The 23,887-nt window shown below is 37.8% G+C and overlaps 1 protein-coding gene across 25 annotated transcripts in view; it reads left to right on the top strand.

The window, feature by feature from the left end:
- The window catches only part of LMO7 (LIM domain 7), a 132,780-nt gene that overhangs the window by 93,909 nt on the left and 14,984 nt on the right, over window positions 1–23,887 (top strand). For 17 of the 25 annotated variants that reach the window (XM_038161208.1, XM_038161291.1, XM_038161379.1 and 14 more), the window contains 13 exons: window positions 814–843; window positions 3,141–3,258; window positions 4,497–4,639; window positions 5,942–6,395; window positions 7,151–7,471; window positions 10,354–10,468; window positions 16,080–16,241; window positions 17,619–17,803; window positions 18,478–18,538; window positions 19,551–19,607; window positions 19,760–19,801; window positions 21,740–21,765; window positions 22,075–22,179. In XM_038161208.1, coding sequence (XP_038017136.1) covers window positions 814–843; window positions 3,141–3,258; window positions 4,497–4,639; window positions 5,942–6,395; window positions 7,151–7,471; window positions 10,354–10,468; window positions 16,080–16,241; window positions 17,619–17,803; window positions 18,478–18,538; window positions 19,551–19,607; window positions 19,760–19,801; window positions 21,740–21,765; window positions 22,075–22,179 — 1,819 coding nt within the window. The remainder of the gene's footprint in view (window positions 1–813; window positions 844–3,140; window positions 3,259–4,496; window positions 4,640–5,941; window positions 6,396–7,150; window positions 7,472–10,353; window positions 10,469–16,079; window positions 16,242–17,618; window positions 17,804–18,477; window positions 18,539–19,550; window positions 19,608–19,759; window positions 19,802–21,739; window positions 21,766–22,074; window positions 22,180–23,887) is intronic. The other 8 variants (XM_038161480.1, XM_038161563.1, XM_038161915.1 and 5 more) reach the window with 7 other exon arrangements.

The following is a 23,887-nucleotide window of genomic DNA, read 5'->3' on the forward strand; positions in this document are numbered from 1 at the left end:
TTCCAAATGTTTGCTTAGCTCTGAAAATACGGCATTGCAAGTTGCAGATCTCCCAGCTGTGCATCATTATTTTGTGACTAAGACACTTCTGTGTTCCAGTTGATATTTTGATGTTGCTGCATTTAATTTTTAAGCTTAATGCTGTTAACAAATTTTGAGCTTCACTGAGAAATATTTCTGAAGTGCTTGGAAATATTGCATGTTTTAAAAATTCATACAGTAGAATTACATAGGTATGTTATAAAATACTCGTATTCAAGAATACAAAAAATCCTCTTGAATTGCCCTGGATTAGGTGTGTTCAGGGATTAATATGCTAAACTTTTATTAGGATCTTTTATTCTGGTACACATCAAGTGTTACTTTCAGTTAGTATCGAAAATGGTTGAAGTAACAAGAGAACAACCTCTGTAAATCACTTTGAGTCCCGCTTTTGTTGGGACTCAAGCTGGCATTAATTTTATTTTCTTGAATGAGTTTCTTTTGAGCATCATGCTGTTCAGCAGCACTGGAATAAATAAGTGGTGCAGAAATAACACAAAGCTCTATTTGTGCAGTATTGCTAAATGAAAAGTGTTGGAAACTTGCAGGCAGCCTTGTTCTGACAGTTCTGCCCAACTTTGCCCATCATGCAAGTCCTGGTGTGTTTTTTGACTGGTGTCCAATTCCTGATGTGCTTTTCCATGCTGGCTGGTTCCCAAGCTTTCAGTTACCCCATCACTTAGTGAGAGTGCTGGTCTACTAATGGTGTTAATGTTGTTATCAATATCAAGACACTGAATCTCTTTTTTTTTTTGGTTTCTGATTTCTCAGACTGTTTCAAAAGCTTTCTGATGAGCAAGGGTAAGTGTTATAAAGCCTGAAAGATCGTAATGCTATTGTTTTGGCCTCTTTTCATCTTTATGCATGCACAGTAGCTAAACACTCATGCTGAAAACTCGTGCATGATGCTTTGTTGTTCTGTTCTTTGCAATTTACGTAATGAATGTGAGATAAAAACTACGTGTATGGCAAAAGTTCTCTCTGCTGTCTCGTATTCAACTTATGGTTATCAGGCACTTGGAAAATCAGCTCTAATATTTTATGTTTTATTCCTGCTGAAGTGAAAAATTTGTTGTTCTGTGTTTAAATTAGGCTTTAAAACATTAAAAAAGTGTAAAGGGATAATAACAAATATTTTATTTTGAAGTCTGTACAGCTAGAATCTGAAAATAATTAACAACCGTGGTATTTATAATGGAATTGGTGAATGGTCTGGGGTTATTTTATATCTTCCAGGTTATTGAATGCTCAGTGCTAAACTCAGATTTGTGTCATGGGAACTTAGATGTTGTTTATGATGAACTGCGACTAAAAGAGAAATAATTTTTCCACTTATTGTGTGATGGCATGTTAAGTATTTTGGAATGCATGGTGTTCTACTGATTTTTTTTTTTTTAAATTTAAATGTATTTATTTATTTATTTATTTGCCCCCCTGTTTTTACTCTGAGGCAAATCTGGTAAATTACTGAACACTTCCAGAAGTGCAAAATGCTTCAGAAGTTAGATGTTAGGAGAGGGAGACTCAGAAGACTGAAGTCACTAGTTAGGTTTTTAAAACTAAGATCCAGTTCCATGGTATGAATATAGCTTTTCTTAGGTTATATTTTCTTCAGGTCAAGATTTTCCTGTTTTGTTGCTGGCAGATATAGTAAATCAAGAGAAAGAAGTGAAAATGTAGTTATGTTAGTTTTCTTTAACTCATCTGGAACAAATTTGATACCCCCTTATGTTGTATTTGATTGCCCCAAAACAATTCTACATATGATATAACTTAAGCTAAGTTATAAAAAATAAGGAAAAGATAAAAAATAAGGAAAAGAACTGTACAAGAGTTTCTGCAATAGCGACCAGGTGATTTTTGCTGAATTTGGCACTATTCTCATTCAGAAAATAGATAAGCAAACAGATACGATGAGTTAATGCCCAAGCCTTTATTTCTAGAGGCCAGAGGCCAGTCTCATGTTACCAATGAAAGTGAGTTCAGCCACTTGGGAGGAAGTGAGAGTCTGGTTTGTTAGTTCAGAGATCTCTTGGAATGCAGCAGATTAGAGCAAGGCTCTGTGCTGAATCTATTTTGGTTTTAATCTTATTTTCCATCATATCAGAGAAGTGCCACATTTTCAAGTCCTGCTGGAACTTAATTGTGTCCCTCTATATAGCTCATACTTTGGATAAATGAAAAAACAAAGGTATTTTTGAATACTAAGAAACAAAAAAACCCCCCAAGCCCTAGAGACCTAGCTTTCCCTCTGCATTACACCGTTGAACCATATGAAACACCTTCATTTTGCTTACTGTCTCAGAGGCTTGTGGTCAAATCTAATCAGGAGCCTTGTCCTATATCAAAACTAAATGTCCTGTTATGTTTATCACTGCAGTGTGAAAGAATAAAGGAAAAAATAGCATGTGGTGGGGGAAAGCATGAAAGGTGAGCTTTGAGGAATTTCAGTTTAAGGGAACTAGCAAGTAGGAGTTCCTAGGGTAACTGTAGCCATGTACAAGAAGTTAGCAGGAAGATGGCTGTGTTAGCCATCCCAGCTTTAATGGAAAGCATCTCAGAGGCTTGGGGAGGATCAGCATAGCCTAGCTGGGCCTGTGACGTCCATGAACCAAACATTTGGCTGTGTGTGACTCTTAATCTTTTGGAAATGTGCATCAATAACTGATTTGGAAGGAAGGAAAGAACAGGAGGTGATATGGGGATTGTTACAGGAGAGAAATCCAAGGGTGGGAATGGATTTGGGGATAGGGGATGCCTTTTGGGTCAAAGAAAGAAACAAGATCAATAAAGAGAATAGCCAGTCAGAACAGAAGCAGCAGTGTTCTAGGAGTAGCTTAATGTGAATGATCAGCATGGAGATGTACAGAGCTGCTTATTCCCTTAACCTGATTTTATGTGCTCAAATACCCAACTAATGACTTGCGTGTTGGTACCACAGCACATCCCATCAGCTGCCCATGTGTTTCTTGCTCCATTCAAAATAATACTCATGAGCATTCAGTTGTACTAATAAATCTTTTTCTCTCTCCGAAGGTTTCACTCGTGTATATGAAGGCTAGGATGTTATAAGGCTGAGTTATCTTTTCCCTTTCTAGGAGTAAATCCTTGAATGATGTCAGTGCAGAGGAGCTGCAGACACTGCGCAAAATCCGTTATGAAGAGCTGCAGAAGATAAAAGAACAGTTACAAGAACAAGATCTAAAGTGGCAAGAAGTAAGGACTCCTTTTCACCTCTCCCAGTGCATCCTGCTTGAAGGGGCTGGGTGTCACCTGCCTTCAGTGTCCCTAGTAAAAAAGCTTTGGCATGTGTGCAACAATTCATGGGACTGTCTTCTAAAATAGTTCATCTCATGCAGCTACTAGAGTTTTTGGAGATGCCTGTTTAATGCAGAACTGAAATTATTTTAAATATTCTTCTAAGTTTCTGATTAATGCTTCAGGATAGAACTTGTATGTATTGTAATAAAGCCTTCAGGCTTAATTTCTGTGGACATAAGGAGAAGTTAGGACATAGTTTCTTGTGTTATCTGCAATTTTTGAATACTTTTTTTGGAGAAATGATTGGAATGTCTGAGTATTTGACTCTGGGAGAAAGGGGAATAAATTAAACTTCCTTGTGCAAATTCTTGAGGCTCCTTTCCCTAATAATGCTGTCTTAAATCCAGCTTGTAAACTGTATGGTAGCTTTGCACAGCATCATAAGCATATCTAAAGATTCTTCAATTTATTAAAATCTCTGCTTGACAATGAGTGCCAACAAGAAGCTGAAATTAAAAACAAAGCACCAAACAAGAAGTTCATAGTTGTTTGTTTAATGCATCTCAGTTCTAATAGTCAGTACTTCCCTTAGCTCTGGTATTTCATGGACTATATTGCCAGTTCACATTGTGGTTTTACAGAAATGAAGGGAGTACAGAAATACCTGTTTTCGGTTTAGAATTTAAGGCATATTTATTCTCAAGCTAGTGTGTCAGTCTAACATAGTAGTGATTTGGAAAAATAATGATATCTTAAACTCTAAAACCCTCAACAAAGAAATAGAGATTGCATTTGCATTAGTTTTCAATTATGTGTGATTGGTGAATTATTTTAGAATAAAGTTGAAAATGTTAAGGGGAGAAAAAATGGGCCAAATAGCATATAGTCCAGTAATTGCAATTGTTAACTTAAGGAGGCAGTGAGCCTGCAACCCTAACTAGAATGTGACATGACAACCCCTTTATCATTTAGGGGAAAGGTACATGAAAATGTGGCTGTGATGCAGACTTGCAAATAAAATAAGGCCAATAAATAGCATGTAATGGAATGCCTCGGTAAGTCTGTGAGGCCTTGATGACCTCATAGGGATGCCTCTGTAAGTCTGTGAGATGGGGATCTCTAACGAGATGCCTCTGTAAGTCTATGAGCCCTTGTGAAAATCTGGTGGTATACATTTGTGTTATTCTAAACAGGATCTAGCAAAATGGAAGAGTCGTAGAAAGAGTTACACTTCAGAATTGCAAAAGAAAAAAGAAGAGAGAGAAGAAATTGAAAGGAGAGCCTCTGAGGTGTCTGGAAGGAGTACCAAGTCACTGAAGGAAATGCAGCAGGAGAGGTAATAGTCCTAATGGGAGTATTATGTGTAGGAACATAAACCTGAGCATTTTTATTCCTTTAAATTTTTGAGCTGCTTCTACCAACAGGTTGCAATTGATTCTGGAGAGATTTTGACAATTTTAGTTGCAAAATAAAATGTAGTAATCTAGGCAATTGAAGGGCTGAATATGGTTTTCTAATGCACTGTTTGCACAGAATGTTAAGCAGTTTTCTCTATAAATGATATTTTACTTTGCTATCCATAAATGAAAGTATTGAGAAATCAACATTTGCCTTCTCTTTAAATTAGTTAAAACAACAGCACTGAACTGGATAGCTGCCTTTTTTACTCATGGATAAAGTTAACTATTATCTTCCTTCTAGCACTACATTTGCTATTTTTTTAGCCTCTGTGGGGAACTGCAGCCAGAATTTTATTTTATGTCACAGAGCTGTAAGCTTTTACTTGATTTCCCCTTCATCCCTAATTTTTCCTCTTGGTATTTACTTTCTGAAGAGTAAAAAGTGTAAACTGCACAGTACCATCTGTAGTGGTGACAGTCTTATTTATTTATCTATTTATTTATTTATTTCAAATGCACATATGACTGAGCTGAAGGTAATATGCACGTGACATGTATTCATAACAAAAAGTCTAATCTTTTGGATTTCTTTATTACTTATTTGTGAGGACAAAAATTAGTTGCCTGAATGAATGTATGGATGCTAATTGTATTGAATGTTCAGTATCAATAAGAATCCTATAGCTGATGTTTTAAAGATTACCCTTGTAGTGGTTGTTCATTTATGACAAAGGAACGAATAGCAAAAAAATTATAATTAGCTGAATTTCAGGGCACTGCCTTATTTAGGTATCTAAAATTCAGCATAGCATTTCAGAAACATTGAGCACAGTTACACAGTTCAGGCAGTGTTATGGGACTATTTTATTCCTGTTCTTTCCCAAATAAATCTGAATTTCTGAGGATGTGTAACTTGAACGTATGTGTATCTGTATCATTTACAGCTATGTGTAGCTATATAATTTTCTTGGCAAAGATTTCTGTCATGGTGGCAGCCTGACAATGTGATAGTAGTATGTCTGAGTGCTATGGGAGTGTTAAACTGGGGAGGAGGTGGAAGAAGATAGTTGAAAAAATATATTAAAATTCTAATATATTTAAATGATGCTATTAATTTTCATTTACTGGAGATGTATTATTTGGCTTGTGCTCAGCCATAAACATTTACTAGTTGAAAGACTTTAGGCCTGCCTGTTTGTCGGGTCACTTTGGTATTTTAACAGGCTCTATTCCCATAGGGAAGAGAGAGATCAGGACTCCTATGAGCAGCAGAAACAGGAGCACAACTGGGCATATTCACTGAACGATGATGTGTTCAGTGAAGAAAAAGCACCTTCCACAGCAGCAAAAGATTGGTCAGCAGCCAAAGATTACCATTTGGAAGAAGATGTTTCCTACAGCACTAATGACAGTAAAAGTGTGTATGCCACCCAGCCGCCCAAGGAGAGCCTGCCAGAGAGCTTGGCTGCTCGAGAAGCTCCTGCTCCTCCAGAGAGCCTGGAGCGGGAGCAGAGCTCGGCGCTTTTGTCCACTCGTTACTCAGTGAATGCTCAAACTGGGTCAGCTCAGGTTTCAGCTTCTCTCCCGAGAACTTACCAGAAAACTGATACCTCCAGGTTAACATCTGTGGTTACACCAAGACCTTTTGGTGTCCACTCAAGAGGAATCTCGTCACTTCCACGGTCGTTCACGGTAAAATTCTGCTTCATTCCTGAAGTTTGTAGATTTGGGGTCTTCAATAGCTGGGGGAACAATAGTTTTAATGTTTTGGTTTTGTTTAACAAGTGTCTCCTGTGTGATGAAGGCTGTGTTAATAGAGCAGGAAGTTCTGTCGTGGCTTTAGATGTTTACTTGTGTTTCTGTGCTTAAACGCACTCCTAGAATTAAAGGTGGTAGCTGTATTTGGTAAAATATTCTTTTTATTACTTGTAGTAAGTCTCCTTTGTGTACTTTATTAAAAAAACCCTGTCCTTGGAGGTGGTTATCTGGAGCCAGGTTAACATAATTAAGTTTTAAAGATAAGTTTTTCAGGTGATAAAAGTTTCCTCTGCTCTGCTGACTTAACTGAAATTTTATGCTAAGCTAAATTTTGTCTACACTTTAAAGCACTGAAACAATGAAATTGATTTTCTCCTGCCCCATTATTATGATGATTTTTATAGTTTTCTCCTAAACCCTTAATTGTTTCAATTTAAAAAGTGGTAAGAATGTAAATAATTCTAAGCAGATGACTTTAACAAGTTTATCTTAAGAAGTCTGGGCTATTTGTTCTGCAAGCATTTCAAGAGAAAAAAAACCCTTTTTCTAAGGAGGTAGTTAACAATGGGTGCAGGAAGGAGTATTTGCTTCAAAGAGGGATGTGGTTTTGATAAATATAAAAATCACTGAAAGATTCAAGGATTTCTTTTTTAAAGCAGTTATTTACCAAGCTGTAATTTTTTCCCTAGATGGATGATGCTCAGAAATACAATGGAGAAGTAGAAAAAGCTAAAAGAACTCAAACTTTGTTCACCAGCATTTCCTTTTCACAACCAGACTCCGCACACCCTCTCTCCACTGGTGCATTCAGAAGCAGAGGTGAGGAGGAAGAGGAGGAAAAAGGTGTTCAGTCAGCACCTCCTCTTAGTTTGGCATTACCTTTAAAGGCCCAAGACCAAGATGCTGGAAGTAGTATTCCTAAGCCAGAGTATGGCATTCCTCCTGACTCTCTTTCACTTGCATCTGCAGAAACTGTGAGTCCGACAGAGCCTAAGGATTCAAAATCCATGGTGAGTGTGGAAATAATGTGATTGTTTGGTGTAACTGAATGCCACAGCAGAATAAAAGAGAAAATAACTAAAAGTACATCTCGTGCTTTTTGTATTTTTCTGGTAATAAGAGGACATCTCAAAGACTTGTTATTTCCTTTGATTTAATTTAGGGGAAAGAGTATTTGGGGAAGAAAGAAATTATTCTTTTGCTGAATTTTTCACTATGCATTTTGTCATGTGCTTAATTTTATTTATCACTCTAATTCAGAGTAGTTATTCTACATATGTTTAATTCCTGCAAAGTTTTTGCTATTCTCCAAATTAGCACACTGTTCATATAATCAGGTGTGACAGTTAGATGAATTATCTGAGCTGCTGTAGCATTCATTTGCACTTTTAAACTGGTGGTGGAAAATAAAGATCAGCTTTTCAAAGGCTGGCCATAAACATCAGTATCACACTATCCTTTTTCCATCTGTTGTGCCTTGGACTTTTTTTTTTTTAGCTATTTACTTGAATCTAATTAATGCTCATGTTAATTTTGAGGTAAATCACCGTCTCTTTGTGCATGTGCTTGTTGGAAAAGGGGCTGGGTCTTTCAGGGTTCTTTTTGAAATATGTATCTTAAGTGCTGTTTCCTCCAACTGATTGCATGTTTCACCAACAATAGCTTTAATTTTAATTTACTAAATACCTTTCTGTACTATCTGATGATTCAGTTCGCAACCCTTGACAGATTTGCATTCCTGATCCTGCTGTAAAACTTAATTGTGTCAGTTGCTTGGGTGAAGGTCATAAGACCTTGGATGCTGATTTATGAAATCACTTCCCATAACTATTTCTTTAGAAATTCATTTGCTTCCAAACATTCTTCTTCCTAATCACTTTTGGAAAAGAAATACATTGCAGTTTAATACCCTTAATGCCTCTTGGCCATTGTAATGAATTTATCATAATTTTTTGAAACTGTGATTGCTGTATGAGGAAAAAGATAATTTTTTTTTCCTGAGTTGTAGTAAAAACAGGCAGAGGAATTTCTGTTTTAATCAGTGAAAACTGACAGATTCGATATGAGTTCTTAGTATCTGTTTAAGCAAGGCAAATGAGAATAGCATGTACTAGGTCCATTTGTTTTTCTCCTGTCATTAGTTAAAAGATTATAATTTTTTCCTCCTGCAAGTGTGTAACTGGGGGGAGGGTATTTTAAAGATATTTTAAAAGTTAAAAATCTCGCTTGTGTTATGTAACTTACCAAGCTCCAAGTTAAGGAATGCAAGTTCCATTTGATGTGTTTGTAAATCATTGACAGAGAGATTGATATAGCTCACCTAGTCATCAGGGCCATAACACCAGGTCTGTGGAGCAGTGTTTTAAAAGTGTTAAAGTTCCATGTACAAAGTCACATTACTCCTCTGACAAGAGATAGATCTGAAGAGTCAAGTTGGGATGGTGAGAAAAAAAAAAAAAAAGACCAGTAGTAATTTCCAGGAACACACTCAGACTCTAAAGGTTTGTATGTTCTCTAGCCCAGTGTGCTAACCTGTTTAGTAGATTCACTTTTAATATACTCACCTAAGGACTTGGGTTGTATGGGAGCATTTGCAAGCCAGTAGCTGCGTTGTGAAGAAAATACCTAATTTCTACCCTGGGCTGTAATGGGGAGTGTTTTCCCAGGAATATTCCTGTAAAATGAGGTGATACCTTGGGATGATGCCGTGCTCTGTTGTTTTCTTCTCTATCCAGTACTTGGGTGCTGCTGGAAGCGGCTCTGGCTGCACCTCCCTGAGACTCTGGCTGGCTGCACCTGCTTGTGCAGTGCTTGCTGTAGCTGCCTGTTGCATCTTACAACATAGGAGCTTGGAGGAACTGGCATAGGTTTCTAGACTTTTAAATATTTTAAGTTAGGGAAAATGAATCCAACTCTTCAGGGAAGGCTGGGTCGCTAGGGAACTAAAACGTAGGCGTGCATTCGATGCGTGTGTAAAACTGCAGGGTCCCTTCCATGCACATTTTGCTGGAATATATCTATCTTAACATTGTTTGGCAGAAAAATCTATCTTTTTCCCCTTTTATGTCAATGTCAGTGTCATGCTGATGAAGTGTGTAGCATGCTTTTAGGTATTTTAGTAATTTTTAATGAGCTCACCTTAGAATGGTAATGTATGCAACACATGCTCCAAATATAGCGTGGGATTGACAGCAAGTGCTACAAAATGTTTTCCCACTCAGATATTCTTGTTGCTTAAAATGGCAATGTTAGATTTTGATTCAGATTCTGAAAGCATCTTGAAAGTCCAATAAAGATCTGGATTTAGCTGATTTTGGGGATTTTTTTTTATTATTATTATCTAAGGCCTCTATTACAAAATCCATAGCAAGCTGGTGGTATTTCACACAAAATCAAGATGATTGTACACCCAAATAAACCTAGTTGCAGCATGGAGCCTAAAGGAAACTGATTATTCTTATAGTAGGATATGCAAAAAAAAAATAAAAAATTGATTACAGTTATCTAGCTTTTTCACATTTCTGATGCTCTCTGAGGAGGCAGTACATGTGACAAAGTCTCAAGACAATCCACAAAGAATCATTTAGGGGTTTAATTTCCTGCAAGTTCCTAAATTATTTTAGCATTGTGTTGCAAAACATTTAAAATTACAGAAATGCAGAGTGAAAGATACGTGTGGAGAAAATACAAATGTAAACTGAAAACATGCCTGTTGGAATAAAAAGCAAATGAGTTAGTTAACTGACTTCAATACTGTTTCCTTTGTCTGTGATGCTAATAATAGATGATTAAAGTGCACATTGTGAGCAGCCTCACTTATTTAGAGGATAAACTTTCCCTCGTTTAGATTCCTGTGATACTGGATACTGTAGTGTCATGTTTTATTTTTCAGGAACAGTACAGTGAAATGAGAATCAGTATAAACCAGAGACCTGGCCACAGTCGCAGCTTTGGGTTTACAACAAATTGGAGTTCTTCAGGAGCCATTGTACAGACAGTTGAAGAAGGTAAATGTGTATATATACACAAATTTTCGTTCTTATGTTTAATTTGCTGAGGCTTCTCAATTAAGGCATTTGCTGCTCGGATGCTGCAAACATTTTAAAACATCAGGTGCAGAACTGAAAAATCACTATATAGTTTGCTAATGTATTTCTGTGAATCCTCATCTCTTGAAACAGGTTGAATTGAGAAATACCAAAGTACATTTTCCTAATCAAGGAATGTATAAACATGAATATTTCTGCACTGAGCCTCTTACAGAACAGTATTTAGGGGCAAATACAGACTTCCAATACCCAGACTGTTTCTTTCAGCAAAGTTTAAAATATTTCATTTCACGTGGTTTGTAAACACATGAAGAGGAGACTTAGGAGTTAATACTCTGTGTTCAATTTCTCCTTTCTTAGTCATGCTGGATTTTGGAGACAGCTCATATTTTTTATCTAGTTGCAACTTCTAAATTAATTTCCAGTGCAGTTTTTTTCAGTTGTTATAATACTGAGGGAAAGCAAACATTTTTGTCTTGAGATGACACATATATAAAGTTTGTTTCTGACTTTCAATAGTCTTCTGCAGAGAATGAGCTTGATTTTCTTAAAAAAAATGGGCAACAAAACAATGAAAACCCAGGCAAATTACATATAATGCTTGTTTTCTAAACAATGGTCTTTCCCATTACCAGTAATACTTGAGGAATATTGAATTGCACCTTTCTTTCCACCTAACGCAAGATCATCCTGAAAAAGGAGAAATAACTGGAAACTATTAATTTAGTTAGCTCTGCATTATGCTTTCCAGAGAGGAAACAATACTGTTTAACAGCAGTTAACAAGCAGTCTTGGATTTTTTTTTCTTTTTCGAATTTGAGAAGTGAAGTGGCCTTTTTTCACTATATCTGGGTAATTTTCATAGTTAAATTTGCTCTAGGATAACCCTCCTTGGGGAGGATGGACCAGATGAACCATCATGGTTCCTTCCAACCTGTTTCATTCTGTGATTCTGGAAATATTAATATTCACTTTGCCTGAAGAATAACTTTCCCTTTGCTTTTCCTGTTACTAGGCTTCAGGTTTAATTTCCCTCCTTGGAGGCAGGAGTCTGTCCATTTGCACTGCCAGCTGAAAAGGAGAAATCTGAGGGTAGTGAATGTTCCTGCTGGTCATTCACAAAGGTCCACATGGGCTCTGTCCCACGGAGAAGGTGGAGGCCTTGTGGTTGTTAACTTGGTTGTGCTTTATTACCATCCTCACAAGAAAGAGCACAAAGTATAGATTTAACTGAGAATGGGCTGTATCTCAGTGTTCTCATTTGTAGCCTGTGTTCAGCACCTTTTTCTTCCAACAACTGTCTCATCTTGTATCCTTTCTCAATAGCTGTAGCTCCATTTAAAGAAATTAAGGATGAAAGAGGTGGATGACCCATTGAAAGAGTAATATATGCTTTCAGCTAGGCTCTTGGGAATGTTGTATTTCCTATTTTTAAGGATAAGTCATAGGATAATTCAGACTGGAAGATCACATAGAGCAATACCCTGCTCAAAAAAATGTCAAGATGGAATTCAGATCAAGTGGCCTAGGGCTTTTTACCCATGGGGGTTTGAGACCCTCTGAGAATGGAATCCACACAGCCTCTCTGGGCATTATCCTTTCAGAGAAAATTTCCCCTACATATCCAGTCAGACCGATCTTTGTCCTGGTCTATAACCACTGTTCTGTGTTTTCCTGCCATAAATTTCAACAAAGAGCAGGCTTTCCCTTCTCAGGGACCTTCTGGTATGGGGGGGGGGGGGTGGGGGGGGGGCTACTGTTATATTCTCCTGCATCCTCTCTTCTCCAGGCTGAACAAGCCCATACTCTTCACCTTTTCCTCACAGGTCGATTGCTCCAGCCCTAACCATCCCAGCACCTTCCCATTTAGCTTGCCCTAGTTTATTGATGTCTCTCTTACAGAGGAACACCAAAACTGGACACAGTATTGTCAGTGTGGCGTAAGAGGTGCTGAGTGAATTGAATAGCCACTTGTCTTGATTTGTTGGTCATGTTAGTGTTCATACAGCCCCACCACTGCCTGGGCCCCCCCAGCCTTGCTCTCCAGCCCATCAGTACTCAGCCTATACCATCAGTGGAATTAGTCCTTTTCAGGAACAGCATGTGGCCTTGTTGAGTGCCAGGTTCCTGCTCTCAAGAGCAGCCCTGCCCTCCATTGTACTGGCCGCCCTCTCACTTTTGGCAAGGTTAGAAAACTTGATGAAGGGTGTGTTTTCCTCCATCTCCTGCTTTTTGGTCAACAGATTAAAGAGGGTAGGTCCCTGGATACATCCTCATGAGATCCACTTGTGAGCAGCCTGCAGGCTGGGCAAGAGCCATTAACCACTTCCCACAGAGCATGACAGCCCAGCCAGTTTTTCACCACCTGGTCGTTCTGCCCTGTGGACAATACCATCCCACTTCTGATACCAGGATACTGTGGAATATCATGTCAATGGTCTTGTTAAAGACAAGGTGGATTGTAACCACCTGTCTTCTGTCATCCACAGAGATGTAGTCAATTCATCATTGAAGATAGCCAGGTTGGTCAAGTGTGATTTAGGTTTGGCAAAACCAAACCAACCATTCTAGTCACCTTTTTCTCTTTCTTGAGCCCAGAAAAAGCTTCCAGGAATACTTTCTCAGATTGTGTTGTCCTAACTAGCTGTATGATTTTCTTGAGATGACACCCAGCATGTATATTTTTTACTACTTATGGATGACTCTGTATTCTAAATATGCTATTCCTTAAAAAAATCTGCTAAGAAAACTACTTGGTAGGCAAAATTAACTTCTAAGTGTTCTCAAAAACTGACGTAAGAGTTAAGCTTGTAACACATATTTCAATGAGACCCACTTACTACAAATAAAAAAGGATAGTTCTCATTTTTTAAGAGTTTTCAACCTTTACACTAAAAATTAGGTTAATAGAAAGCCTTAAGTCATTAAACTAGACATTGTTCTTCCAACTTCCCAAATGCCATATAATCTTTATTGTTTCAGTCCTTCCCCTTTCACTTTCCCTTTGCAATATTTTTTTGAGATTGTGTTGATATAGAGTGCATGTCTGATCAAACACTTGCAGTCGTGTAGGAAATAGTAAATTTGATCCACATCCTTCAAGTTTTGTTTTTTTCTATCATTGAGATAGTGTTTATCTGTTGCAATAACAACAGATGGGGATAGGTTAGAGATAACTTAGAACATATGGACAATGAGTATTTGGTTGTTTTTGTTTTTATTGGGGACTAGTAAGAAAGAAAAGCCTTTCACCTTCAGGAAAACCTATGAAAAACATAAAAGCAGTACATATGTCATATAATGAAAACTAAATCCTTTATAGGAATATACAGAAATTAATTCCTATAGTCTTGGAGGAGCTGGACAGAGAAAGACAACAGGTAGCATACAACTTTTGGCATCTGAATCTGGACAGACTCTGTGGGCTGCTCTGGATGTGAATCAGAGCAGAAGCCCACTATAGGCACCCTGGTTTGCCTTCTTGGGAAGCCTTGTGGGCCACAGCCCACAGAGACTGTGGAGGAAAAGCCGCTGGCAAAGTTACAGGCCAAAAATTGAGCAGTGTAATTGTTCTGGCAATTTTAGGTCCAGATCTAGAGGTGCTGCTATTCATTCATGCTGCTATTCATTCAATCTGTATGGTTGGAGTATGGTCTGCATATACCTTTCTACTAATATTATAGGAGGAACTGTGAAATCTTCAGCTCCCTTCCTTTCCTAAAACTGAGTCAATCAAGGCATACTGTTCACACCTCTGAGCCCGGTCTCATCCCTGACAAATTATTTTAATAAAATAAACACAACCTTTTTTTGGTTACTGGAGGCTTATTCTGTCACAACTCAAGACAGAAATTATGAGTTCTAATGACTCTGCTGGAGCCTGAAGCTTTCCCTGTATCATGAGCATAAGGCTTAATCCATATGTGGTTAAATTATATGGTACTAAATATCAGACATGACTCTAAATGTTACATGATGTTGTTGAAATTAATAACTTCAGTATTAGTATCTTTGATAGTATTCTTAATAGTACCTTCCATTACCAGACTTGAAAATCCATGATTCTTTAACGTCTTCCTGACCCCTAGAGATGCATGTTTTTTCCAGTTAAACTATTGTCCATATTTCTTCCTTGAGATGAAAACCCTACCTTTTCTTTCGCAATACAGTTTAAAAGCAATTAGTACTGATAACTGCAAATGAAGTTTTTAGTCCATATTTTAAGAATTATGCAGAATTATATAGTATGGAGCCATGTTCTTCTCGCAGAGAAGCCAGTGGAGCTTTTTGGTGAACTGTGAAGAATCATTATCTGGCGCAGTACTAGAAAACAGCATTTCTTAATTTCCTAACTTGCTCGTGTGTGAAGCCATCTGAATCCTTAGTGGATGAGCCAGACTTACAGCAGCATTTTACTGATGAGTCAAAAGACACTCAGGATGAAGCACATGGTGTCTAAATTTTTCTGTAATACTTGTCCCCATTTGTTTCTAATAATGTAATAGGGCATTGTTCTTGGTATATTTTAAGTAAGATGTGTGGATTTCATTACTTGTTTTGGAAAATCCTTCCACTGTGTAATTCAAACTTGTTTTATTAACATGAGGGTTTATTGTGCAATCCTTAACTATATTTTTACTTGGCTTTTCTATTTTCTATTCTGCTAAGGGAATAATTCTTAATGGAAGAACCATTCACATGTAATCTGTAAAATCTTGCTTGGAGAGTCTGAGTTTCTCAGCTCATCCATTTTCTGAATTAAATAGAGAAAAAGTTTATGATCTGTTCTTCTATGTACTCCGTCCTTAGTCTAGGCCAATGTGTAGCAGATGAAAAAGGTATAAAGTGCAGCTTGTCTTGCAAAATATCAGTAGATTCAAAGTCCAACTTGCCATAAAGTTTGCTCTTAATAGATAAAATAAGTAGAATCCAGAGAAGTCTAGTAGGACAATACCCAGCAATATCTTGAGTCCAATTACCAATCAATTCAAAGCTAATAAACTGTTCTAGCAAAGCAATAAAGCAGCATGCTCTTGTCAGCAGAGCTCAGAAAATGTAAATGAGAATATAAGAAATCCAGATTCTACTGGACTAAACAAAGTGCAGGCTGGTTTTTTGTTGTTGGTTTTTTGGTGGTTTTGTTTTTTTTTTTTTTTTGACAAATAAGAGGATTACCCAAATATTGGCTGAATTTCAGCTAATCATTGGATATAGACATCGTGGTGCTGTCTCTCTCTCACTATCACAGATTATGGAGGTGAGTTAGAGAAGGGAAGACTGAACACAGAGGTTGTTTATTAAATGAGGTGACCATAATCTGAAACTTACAAGTCCGGAAGACTGATTTCTTTTTTGTTCCCATAAGTTCTAAATTGAAAAGCTGCTTTGATACTGAGTTTACTGAGCTTATGTTACAGTGTAGTGAATTTTTCTAAGACTTTCTAAATATGCACCATTAAGCATTTCTTTCCCCAATGATTCCCCAATCCACTCTCTTCCAATCACAACTGTGATAAAAAGAAAAAATATAAATGGAGACATAATAACATTTTTCTTCTGTTCCCTGCAGGCAGCCCTGCAGCACTTTGTCAGCTGCATGTAGATGATGAGATCATTGCTGTCAACGGCACAAAGGTTTCACATATGGACTACAGTCAGTGGGAAGAAGCCATCAACAGAGCACTAGAAACTGGAAACCTGGTCATGGATGTCAGACGATATGGAAAGAATGGTGAGTTGTTTCGGCGGGCAGATACTGTATGCTCTGTAAGGCAAATAAGCTTTGTCTCTGCTGTGCCTGACAGCTGAGAGTCCTTATTACCCTTACAGCAGTAATACGTATCTAAGCTAAGTAGTTTGCCAATGTGTCTGTTGCATTTTAACACAACTTGGCTTTTTTAACTGCTTGAGCATTAGAAATGTCTTGACAAGCAAATCTGCAAAACATTGAACTACTGACCTCACTCTTGTGCTCTGGCCTGTTTCTTAGAGGATAGACTGGTAAAAAAGTGTGCAACCAGCACAAAAAGGAATCTAACATTTTCTTCCCTGCCATACCACAAGAATTAAGAGGGTCTGATCTGTAGAGGGTCTGATCACTAATTTTAGAGGCCCTCTCTCTCAATCACCAGCTCCCTTTCTTCAGGGAAGGAGGATCTTTTGTTCCTTTCTTCAGGGAGTGTTTGAAGTGAGGGATAAGCTTGTGGGTGATGCACCACCTGTGTGTTATGATTCTGGCCATTGACCCAAGTATTGTGGTGCTGTAATCTCTCCAGAATGGTGCTACCCATTCTGGGTAGGGAGGTTTTCTATCCTGGCTTGACAACCTTGTAGCATGTCTTGACTTGCCATGGTTTTAATCAGGAAGCCCTTTCGAAGTTCTAGAATTTTTGCAGAGTTGGAAGCGTGACCACTGACTTCTTTCACAGTATGAATGCAAAACATTCTTTTAGTGGGAAGCTAGGTAAATAAGTTACCAGCAAACTGGGGTAAAAACAGTGGGGTTAGGAAGAGACAAGAAACAAATCACTTTATAGGACCTAATACAACTGAAGAGTGAAGTTAGTGGCAAAAAACTAATTGAATAAAATTTTCAGTAGGAGGGGTAGAGAGGGGAGATAGGATGGAGTATGTGAGAAGAGCGTCGTTTGTCTTTGCCTCATCCATTTGCCAGTTTAGTTTAGGCTGCCTTTTCTTCTCCCTCTCTGTGCTTCCTGATGAGCATGGACATGAAAATGACCCTTCCCTGGATAGTGTATGAGTCTCATTGTACCTGGAGTGAGTAAAGTCGGAAGAATTTTCTCAATCCCTACTAACACTAATGAAATAGTTTCCAATGAATGCTAACTCTTCTCTAATGTTCAGCTGCTGTAGCACATATCAGCAAAACATCTTTTGCTTTGGCAAACTTTTACCTGGCTTATGACTAACACATTTTTGGGGAAGGCGGTCTGCTATAAATGCCCTTTTTCCTGTCTTCACAAATTCCACCTGATTTGTGTGTCTCCCTCTTCTGTTTTTGTGTTATTTTAATGTTTTCACTAGCTCTTGTTCTGTTCTTTGACGTTACTGTCTATGTTAATTTCTCAATCCTCCACATACCAAAAAGACTGGGGCAAAGACCTGCCTTCCCTGCCACATGTAAGGCATAAAATCCTCAATCTCACCAGTATGGCTACCAACATTATAGGTACATCTGAAAACAGATGGATTGATGCAACTTCGGGAGAAAAAGTTTCAAATGCTTCCACCATATCCACAAAAAGAGATTTCTCCAGCAGCCTTCAAAGTTCTGTGAGTATATTTATGAAGGTTCATGGGAGATGGAGGGAGGAAGAAAAAATGTAGTGTCTTGATAGTGGGAGGATGGAGAAAAGAACTTGTAAATCTTCTTTTCCTTAAGCAATACAATAGAACCCTGCATCTGAAATATGGAGAGGTAGCTATGCATGTATTTAGGTAAATAAGATGTTTTAAAGACTTGCTACTGTCTATTCATGAGAGAACACTGGTGAGTGATAAATATTAAAACAGGTGCAAGCTGTCTTTTGACTAAAACTGTACATAATGTTTGTTCTTCAGAGAAGACTTTGACTTGAATTATTAGACTAAATGGAAGTTGCAGCCCCAAAGAACAGGTGCATGTGTGCTTTCAAACTACTTGCAAATAAAACCTGCCTGCCAAAGAGCTGAAATAGGAAGATTTTGGCTTCTGGAATTTTCTTGCAAGCTAATGTGTTGTATTTCTGCCGCAGTTCACAGCTGGTTATTGATTCCCTCAAATGCATGCAGTAGCTTTATTATAAATTACATTGAGGAAGTTTTAGATTGTTTTGTATCTTTCTATAAAATATTATGAAGTGTTTCGTGACGTATAGTTCCTGATACGAAAGATGTGTAGTTGGATATACTTCCAAAAATCTAATGAGCCTAAGATATTTATTTATTTATTCATTTATATATTTCAGGATACAGAAACAAAATTGATAAATGGAACACAAGGAGATCTTGGCTCTAATGAACAAAGAGGTAAACCACTGTTGCTTTTCATCTGCTAATTGTGTGGTTTGCAACAAGCACAGACACTAAGCCAGTAATGGCTGGAAGCGTTGTACACTGGGTGAAGTGAGCCCTTTAAAAAACAAAAGCCAGACAGATAGCACAGAGATCTTGTTGCATCCAAACTGGGTTTAGCTTGCTTCCACAGTTTGATAGGCAGTTTGCGAACTGACAACAAAGCTGTGACAAAGCCCCCTGTCCCTGCATTAGTGGTTGTAAATTTAATGTGTGGTAGGGGTGAAAGAGAAGAAGGCACATGATTTATTATAATTGCTACTGCATTGTATGATGACTGAGTTAGTATGTGTATTGGCTTATTTCACTGCTCAGGAAGAGTGTAGAGTACTTCACTTTTTGCAATTTTTTCTGCCTCTTTCAGTTGTAAGGTTTTGGGGTTAGTGACTGTTTTCACTATTATTACTTTACTTTTATTTCTGAAGAACAGTATTGATGATTCTGATATGAATAATAATTGCATATGAGGCTATGAGCAGTTATAGCCTTACTTGACAGCAGTGAGAGAAACCAGGTTTGTATACTTCCCAATGGAATAATAATCCTGAAGTAGGAGTTTTGTATTTAATTTTAGTTTGAATACACATGGCAATTCATAGAAAAATTCCCCCAAGATATCGCTTGCCCTCTGGAGATGTTTTCTGGTGGCATTGAATGGTCATAGGCTCCTCATTTCAATTTGGAATCCCAGTCAAGGATGGTTAAATTAGACAGGGAGAATCTGAGTCTGAGTTTGACATTTGTGCTGGTTTTTATAGTTGGACATTGTTACTGATAAAATGAAATCCTAATTAGTATATAATGTAACCTCCAAAGGTTTTCCTTTGTGTTTCAGGGGCTTTTTGTTTTTCAGAAGTGATGTTGCAGTGTATGGGAGGTCTAACTGAACTTTCTTATCCAGTCGTTACAGTCATTAAAAAAAAGGCAGCTCGTTGACTTGTTTGTATTCTTTGTATTTTTCAAATAGCATCTGAACCTATTTCTTTGAAAAACTTAAAAAGGCGGTCACAATTTTTTGAACAAGGTAAACCAAAGAGCTAACATTTCATGTACTTCCATGAAATTGTTCCTGCTGCACACTCTCCCTAACAAGTCTGGTGCTGGGTGCTCTGCCTCTTCAGTGTTGTTTCTGCAGTTACAATGAAGCAACATAATTAATTTCCCTTCTTTCCCCAGGGTCGTCAGGTTATTCTTACAATTCATGGGTCTACCTTTGTGGTAATGGGTCTTTGCGTGTTCTCTTATATCTATAGCTGTTTAAATCTTTTCTGTGTCGCTCATACTTTTTTTTTTTCCCACTGGGTAGAAGTAAGAAGGGTGGCACTCTCTGTCAGGTTTTCTACTACCTACAAAACAAGAATAATGGTGAATATTCCAGATGGGGTTTAGAGAAGATCTCAGAGCTGTTGATAAAATATTTAACTGTGGATTTGAATTTGAGTTGCAGCTCTGTGCTTTTACATAAATTGGTATAAAAAGGCATCTGCTGGCTTTCCACTATGTGGTGATGTCACAAGATCCCAAGAAGACCAATAAAAATTTTGAATTTAATATGCTGGTATTTTTTTAAAAGGCAATGAACGAGGCACTCAATTTTGGTTTTGTAGGTTGCTTTTCAGCATTTTGCATGTCACAGCTCACATACTTCCACTACTGTTGTATGTCTTATGCTGTCTTTGGGCTATGTATGCCTTTCTGTTTTGCTGTAGCCTGAAAGAGTGAAATTCTGGCCTGCTGGAAGCTCAGTTGAGTTTTGCCAGCTGAGTTTTGATTTGTGTTGGGCTGGGATTTTGCTTTTAGTGGTGATTATTTCTTTTTTTTGCCAGAAGCGATATGTGAAATGCCGCAGTAGATATCTGTGTTTGTGGTTCTGTTTGCTTTTTAAATACTTCTGCTGTATCTGCAATATTGTATCTACAATATGGTCGTTATTTGTTGGTGTTGGGGTTTTGTTGTTGTTATTGTCTGGTTTTTATTTTATGGCTGGCAGACATTAGTTTTTTCTTTTAATTATTTTTATAACAATATTTGAGGTATTTCACTTGTGCTTAAGGGGGAGGACAAGGTTGTATTTCTAGAGTGCATGTTCAGTACAGCTTGTTAATTTTAAACTTTTGACACTTCAGCTTTGCAATTACATGAAGATTCCTGTGGAGTTCAGCATAAGCTTACAGGGGTGAGAGAAGAGGGGAGCAAAAAAGGTCTATGCTTCCCTTTAATATCTCCTGGCACAACTGCAATAGATTAAACTGATTGCCTGATTTTCACTGTGGCTGTTGTGATCTGACAGTGACAACAAAATTGTGTATATATAGAATGGATGCTAGCCTGTGACTCATTAGAGTCTTTTGTATCCCAAATAGGAGCTTTCTCCACTTCATATGGTTATACTTCAGACTAATGTTGCAAATCTTTTCTTTTATGCCTTTTATTAAAATTGAAATTTGGACAGCTAAGTAACGAGTACACTGTCAACAAGCAAAAATAGTGATGGTGCTTAAGAAATTATTACATTTAAATTTGTGTTTCTCCCCATTTTCTCAACTTGTAATAAATTACTCTAATACACATCTCTCTCTAATAATCATCTTGTCACAGGATGACAAGGCCAAGTGTGATAGCCTCAAACAGCAAAAGGTTTGTGGTGAATGGTGACCAGTTAACTGAATTCAAGTGTGTTTTTGGAAGTAGGAAAGAAGGAAAGTTGGAGAGCAGAAATACATGGTTTTGTGGTGGAGAAGTCACCAGTGGATATCAGTTGCTCTTAATTCATGCCAAGGGCAGTAGATTAATAGCTTCTCTACCCTTGTGCAGTGTTGTGGGTATTGGTCATGATAAACAGCTGGGTTTCACAATAATAATAGGAGAGGAATAGTAAAGAACCTTTGTGTTGCTACAGTGGAAGGTGTACTGCTAATTCAGGCAATTGCTGATGGCACTTGTGAGCATGCAAAGCTTTGAAACAGTTGTGCACATTAGTTGAAAGCACCTAATAAATTCTGCCCTCGAGAAAGTTCAGCAGGGCAAATGCAAGCATGTCTTACTAAGGAAGTAAAAATTAGTCTGAAGCTCACAGACTTGCCAGAGTTACACAACTCTTGCGATAGTTATGGATGGATCTAATGATTTCTCTTTTTTGCTTTCCAAATCTCCCAGGAGGCCCAGAGCCTGCAATGCCTGATGTAAGTACTATTTGCGAACTACTAGTTGGTTGTAAAATCTTAGTCTTTTCAAGATGCTCTCTGCTTTTTATTGCTTTCTGTACTGCTTTACAATTTTGATCAAATCTGAGAGTAGTAACTAAGATTTGCCTTGCCAAGGCATGGTTGCTTTCTGTCTGTTTGAAGAAAAGGCTTATTTATGTCCTTGTCACCATAAAGCTCTAGCGTTGGTTATGGTTTCTATTTCTCACTCTAAAAAAATATTTTAAAATGTAGAGTGTTGATTACATGTCAAGAGGATAATTCAACTTCATTTCTCTGCTATATTAGCTCCCAGTGCCATCCATCAGCGCTCCTAGCCGTCGGGTTTGGGATCAAGAGGAGGAGCGAAAACGACAGGAAAAATGGCAAAAAGAGCAGGACCGTTTGTTGCAGGTATAATTCATCTTCATAATCATGGGCTGTCAATCCCTTGTGTGTAGCAACAAGGAAAGAAAAGTAGCATGTGACTTCTGCAGTTCTTCTTATTGATGGCCGGGGGTGACTCTCGGGTGCATTCTGTGGCCTGCACAGTTGCACACATTAGGAGCTATTCAGAGAAAAGAGGATAATGCTTTAGTGAGCATCATAAAATCAAACATACGGCGCATGTTCACTACAGCCAGAAGTGCTCAATCTTCCAGGGCTGATATGTTCTTAGTGACAAAAGAATTAAAAGGTTAAGAGAAGAACTAAAGGGTCTTCTGTTTTGAATATTAACTGTATTTTTTTCCCCTTAAGGAAATTGCCTCTAGCCTGAGTTTTACCTTCAGTTAGTGATACTGCCTTGTATTCATATATGTAGAGGAGGCAGCCAGTACCTGCCTGCTAGAATCCTGTCATTTAGCAATCAGCTAATCAGTTGGAATAATCTGGTTCCCAGGACCTCTGAGTCAGGAAGCTGAATCTGCTAATGCAAAACCACCTTGATAACCACTAGCTAGAGCTGGAGGGGGGTGTTGCAGAGGGAAGGGGCATTGTTTGCAGTCTTAGGATAGCACAAAAAACCCAAGCATACATTTCTGCAAAGAGCTCAGCTCAGTGAAGTGTAAGCACATTCAGCCATGTTCAGAGACACATCTCTGCAAATTGAATTAAAGTTTTTTGTCTGAAGTCTGAGGCCAGGAGAGACATTACTGAATATCATTTATTCTGGCCAGGAGAGACATTAGTGAATATCATTTATTCTGCGCAAGCCCTCTTTGGCTGTATTCAGCAGAAAACTGTGATATCAAAAGTATAGAATCTATCTTCCTTTTTGAATGTTTCATCTTTTGTTGTTCCTTGTAGCTTGCAAACTCTGCAGGGCAGCAGCTGTACCTTCCTAAACTTAACCTGTGGTCTGTTATGGTTTGGATGTTCCATTTGATACCTGAAGAGATGGCAAAAAGAGTGTAAACCTTGGCTCCCCTTTCTGGAGAGCTGACTCAGCCATCTGCTATCACTTTTCTTTGTTTCTCCTTTTTTAGTCATGAAGTGATAAATTTAACCAGAGTAATTAATAATGATCTTTCTCTTCTCCATGATCCTAGCAATGAATTTTCAAATAACAAAAAAAAAAAAAAGGAAGCAAAGCCTTTCTTTGCTTATTTCCAGCATCTTAGAAGGAATACTTTTGACATCCTTAAATATTTTGCTTTTCCCAAGATAAAAGTGGTGACTGACAAAACCATCAAAACATTTACCATGTGTTTTAAGCAATTCTTTTTATTGATTTCATACCAAATCTAGTCAAAAGACAAATTTCAAGGTCCAGAAATTTGGTTTTGTTTAAGGTAACATTTCAAAAGAATGAGAGATCTTGCTCACTATTTCACTTAGTGATCTCTTTGTATTTACAATATTAATGTATCTAATTCCAAGTTAAATACAACCACTGTGTTTTTCCAGAAATACCTTAGATAGCTGAGGTTTTTTTGTTCAAATGGTAACTAAACTGGGGGACAGGGACTATGAGGTTGGCTTTTGTGAGACTTACCATGTAATAAGCCTGGAGACTCAAAAATCAATTACAGAACTCCTTTGGATTGTATTTTAGCCAGGATTTAATTTGTGGCTGACCTAATGTTCCAATGGAGCTCAGGGATGTTTTTTGTCTGGTCTG

Source organism: Motacilla alba, chromosome 1, assembly GCF_015832195.1.
Source record: "Motacilla alba alba isolate MOTALB_02 chromosome 1, Motacilla_alba_V1.0_pri, whole genome shotgun sequence".
Lineage (NCBI taxonomy): Eukaryota > Metazoa > Chordata > Aves > Passeriformes > Motacillidae > Motacilla > Motacilla alba.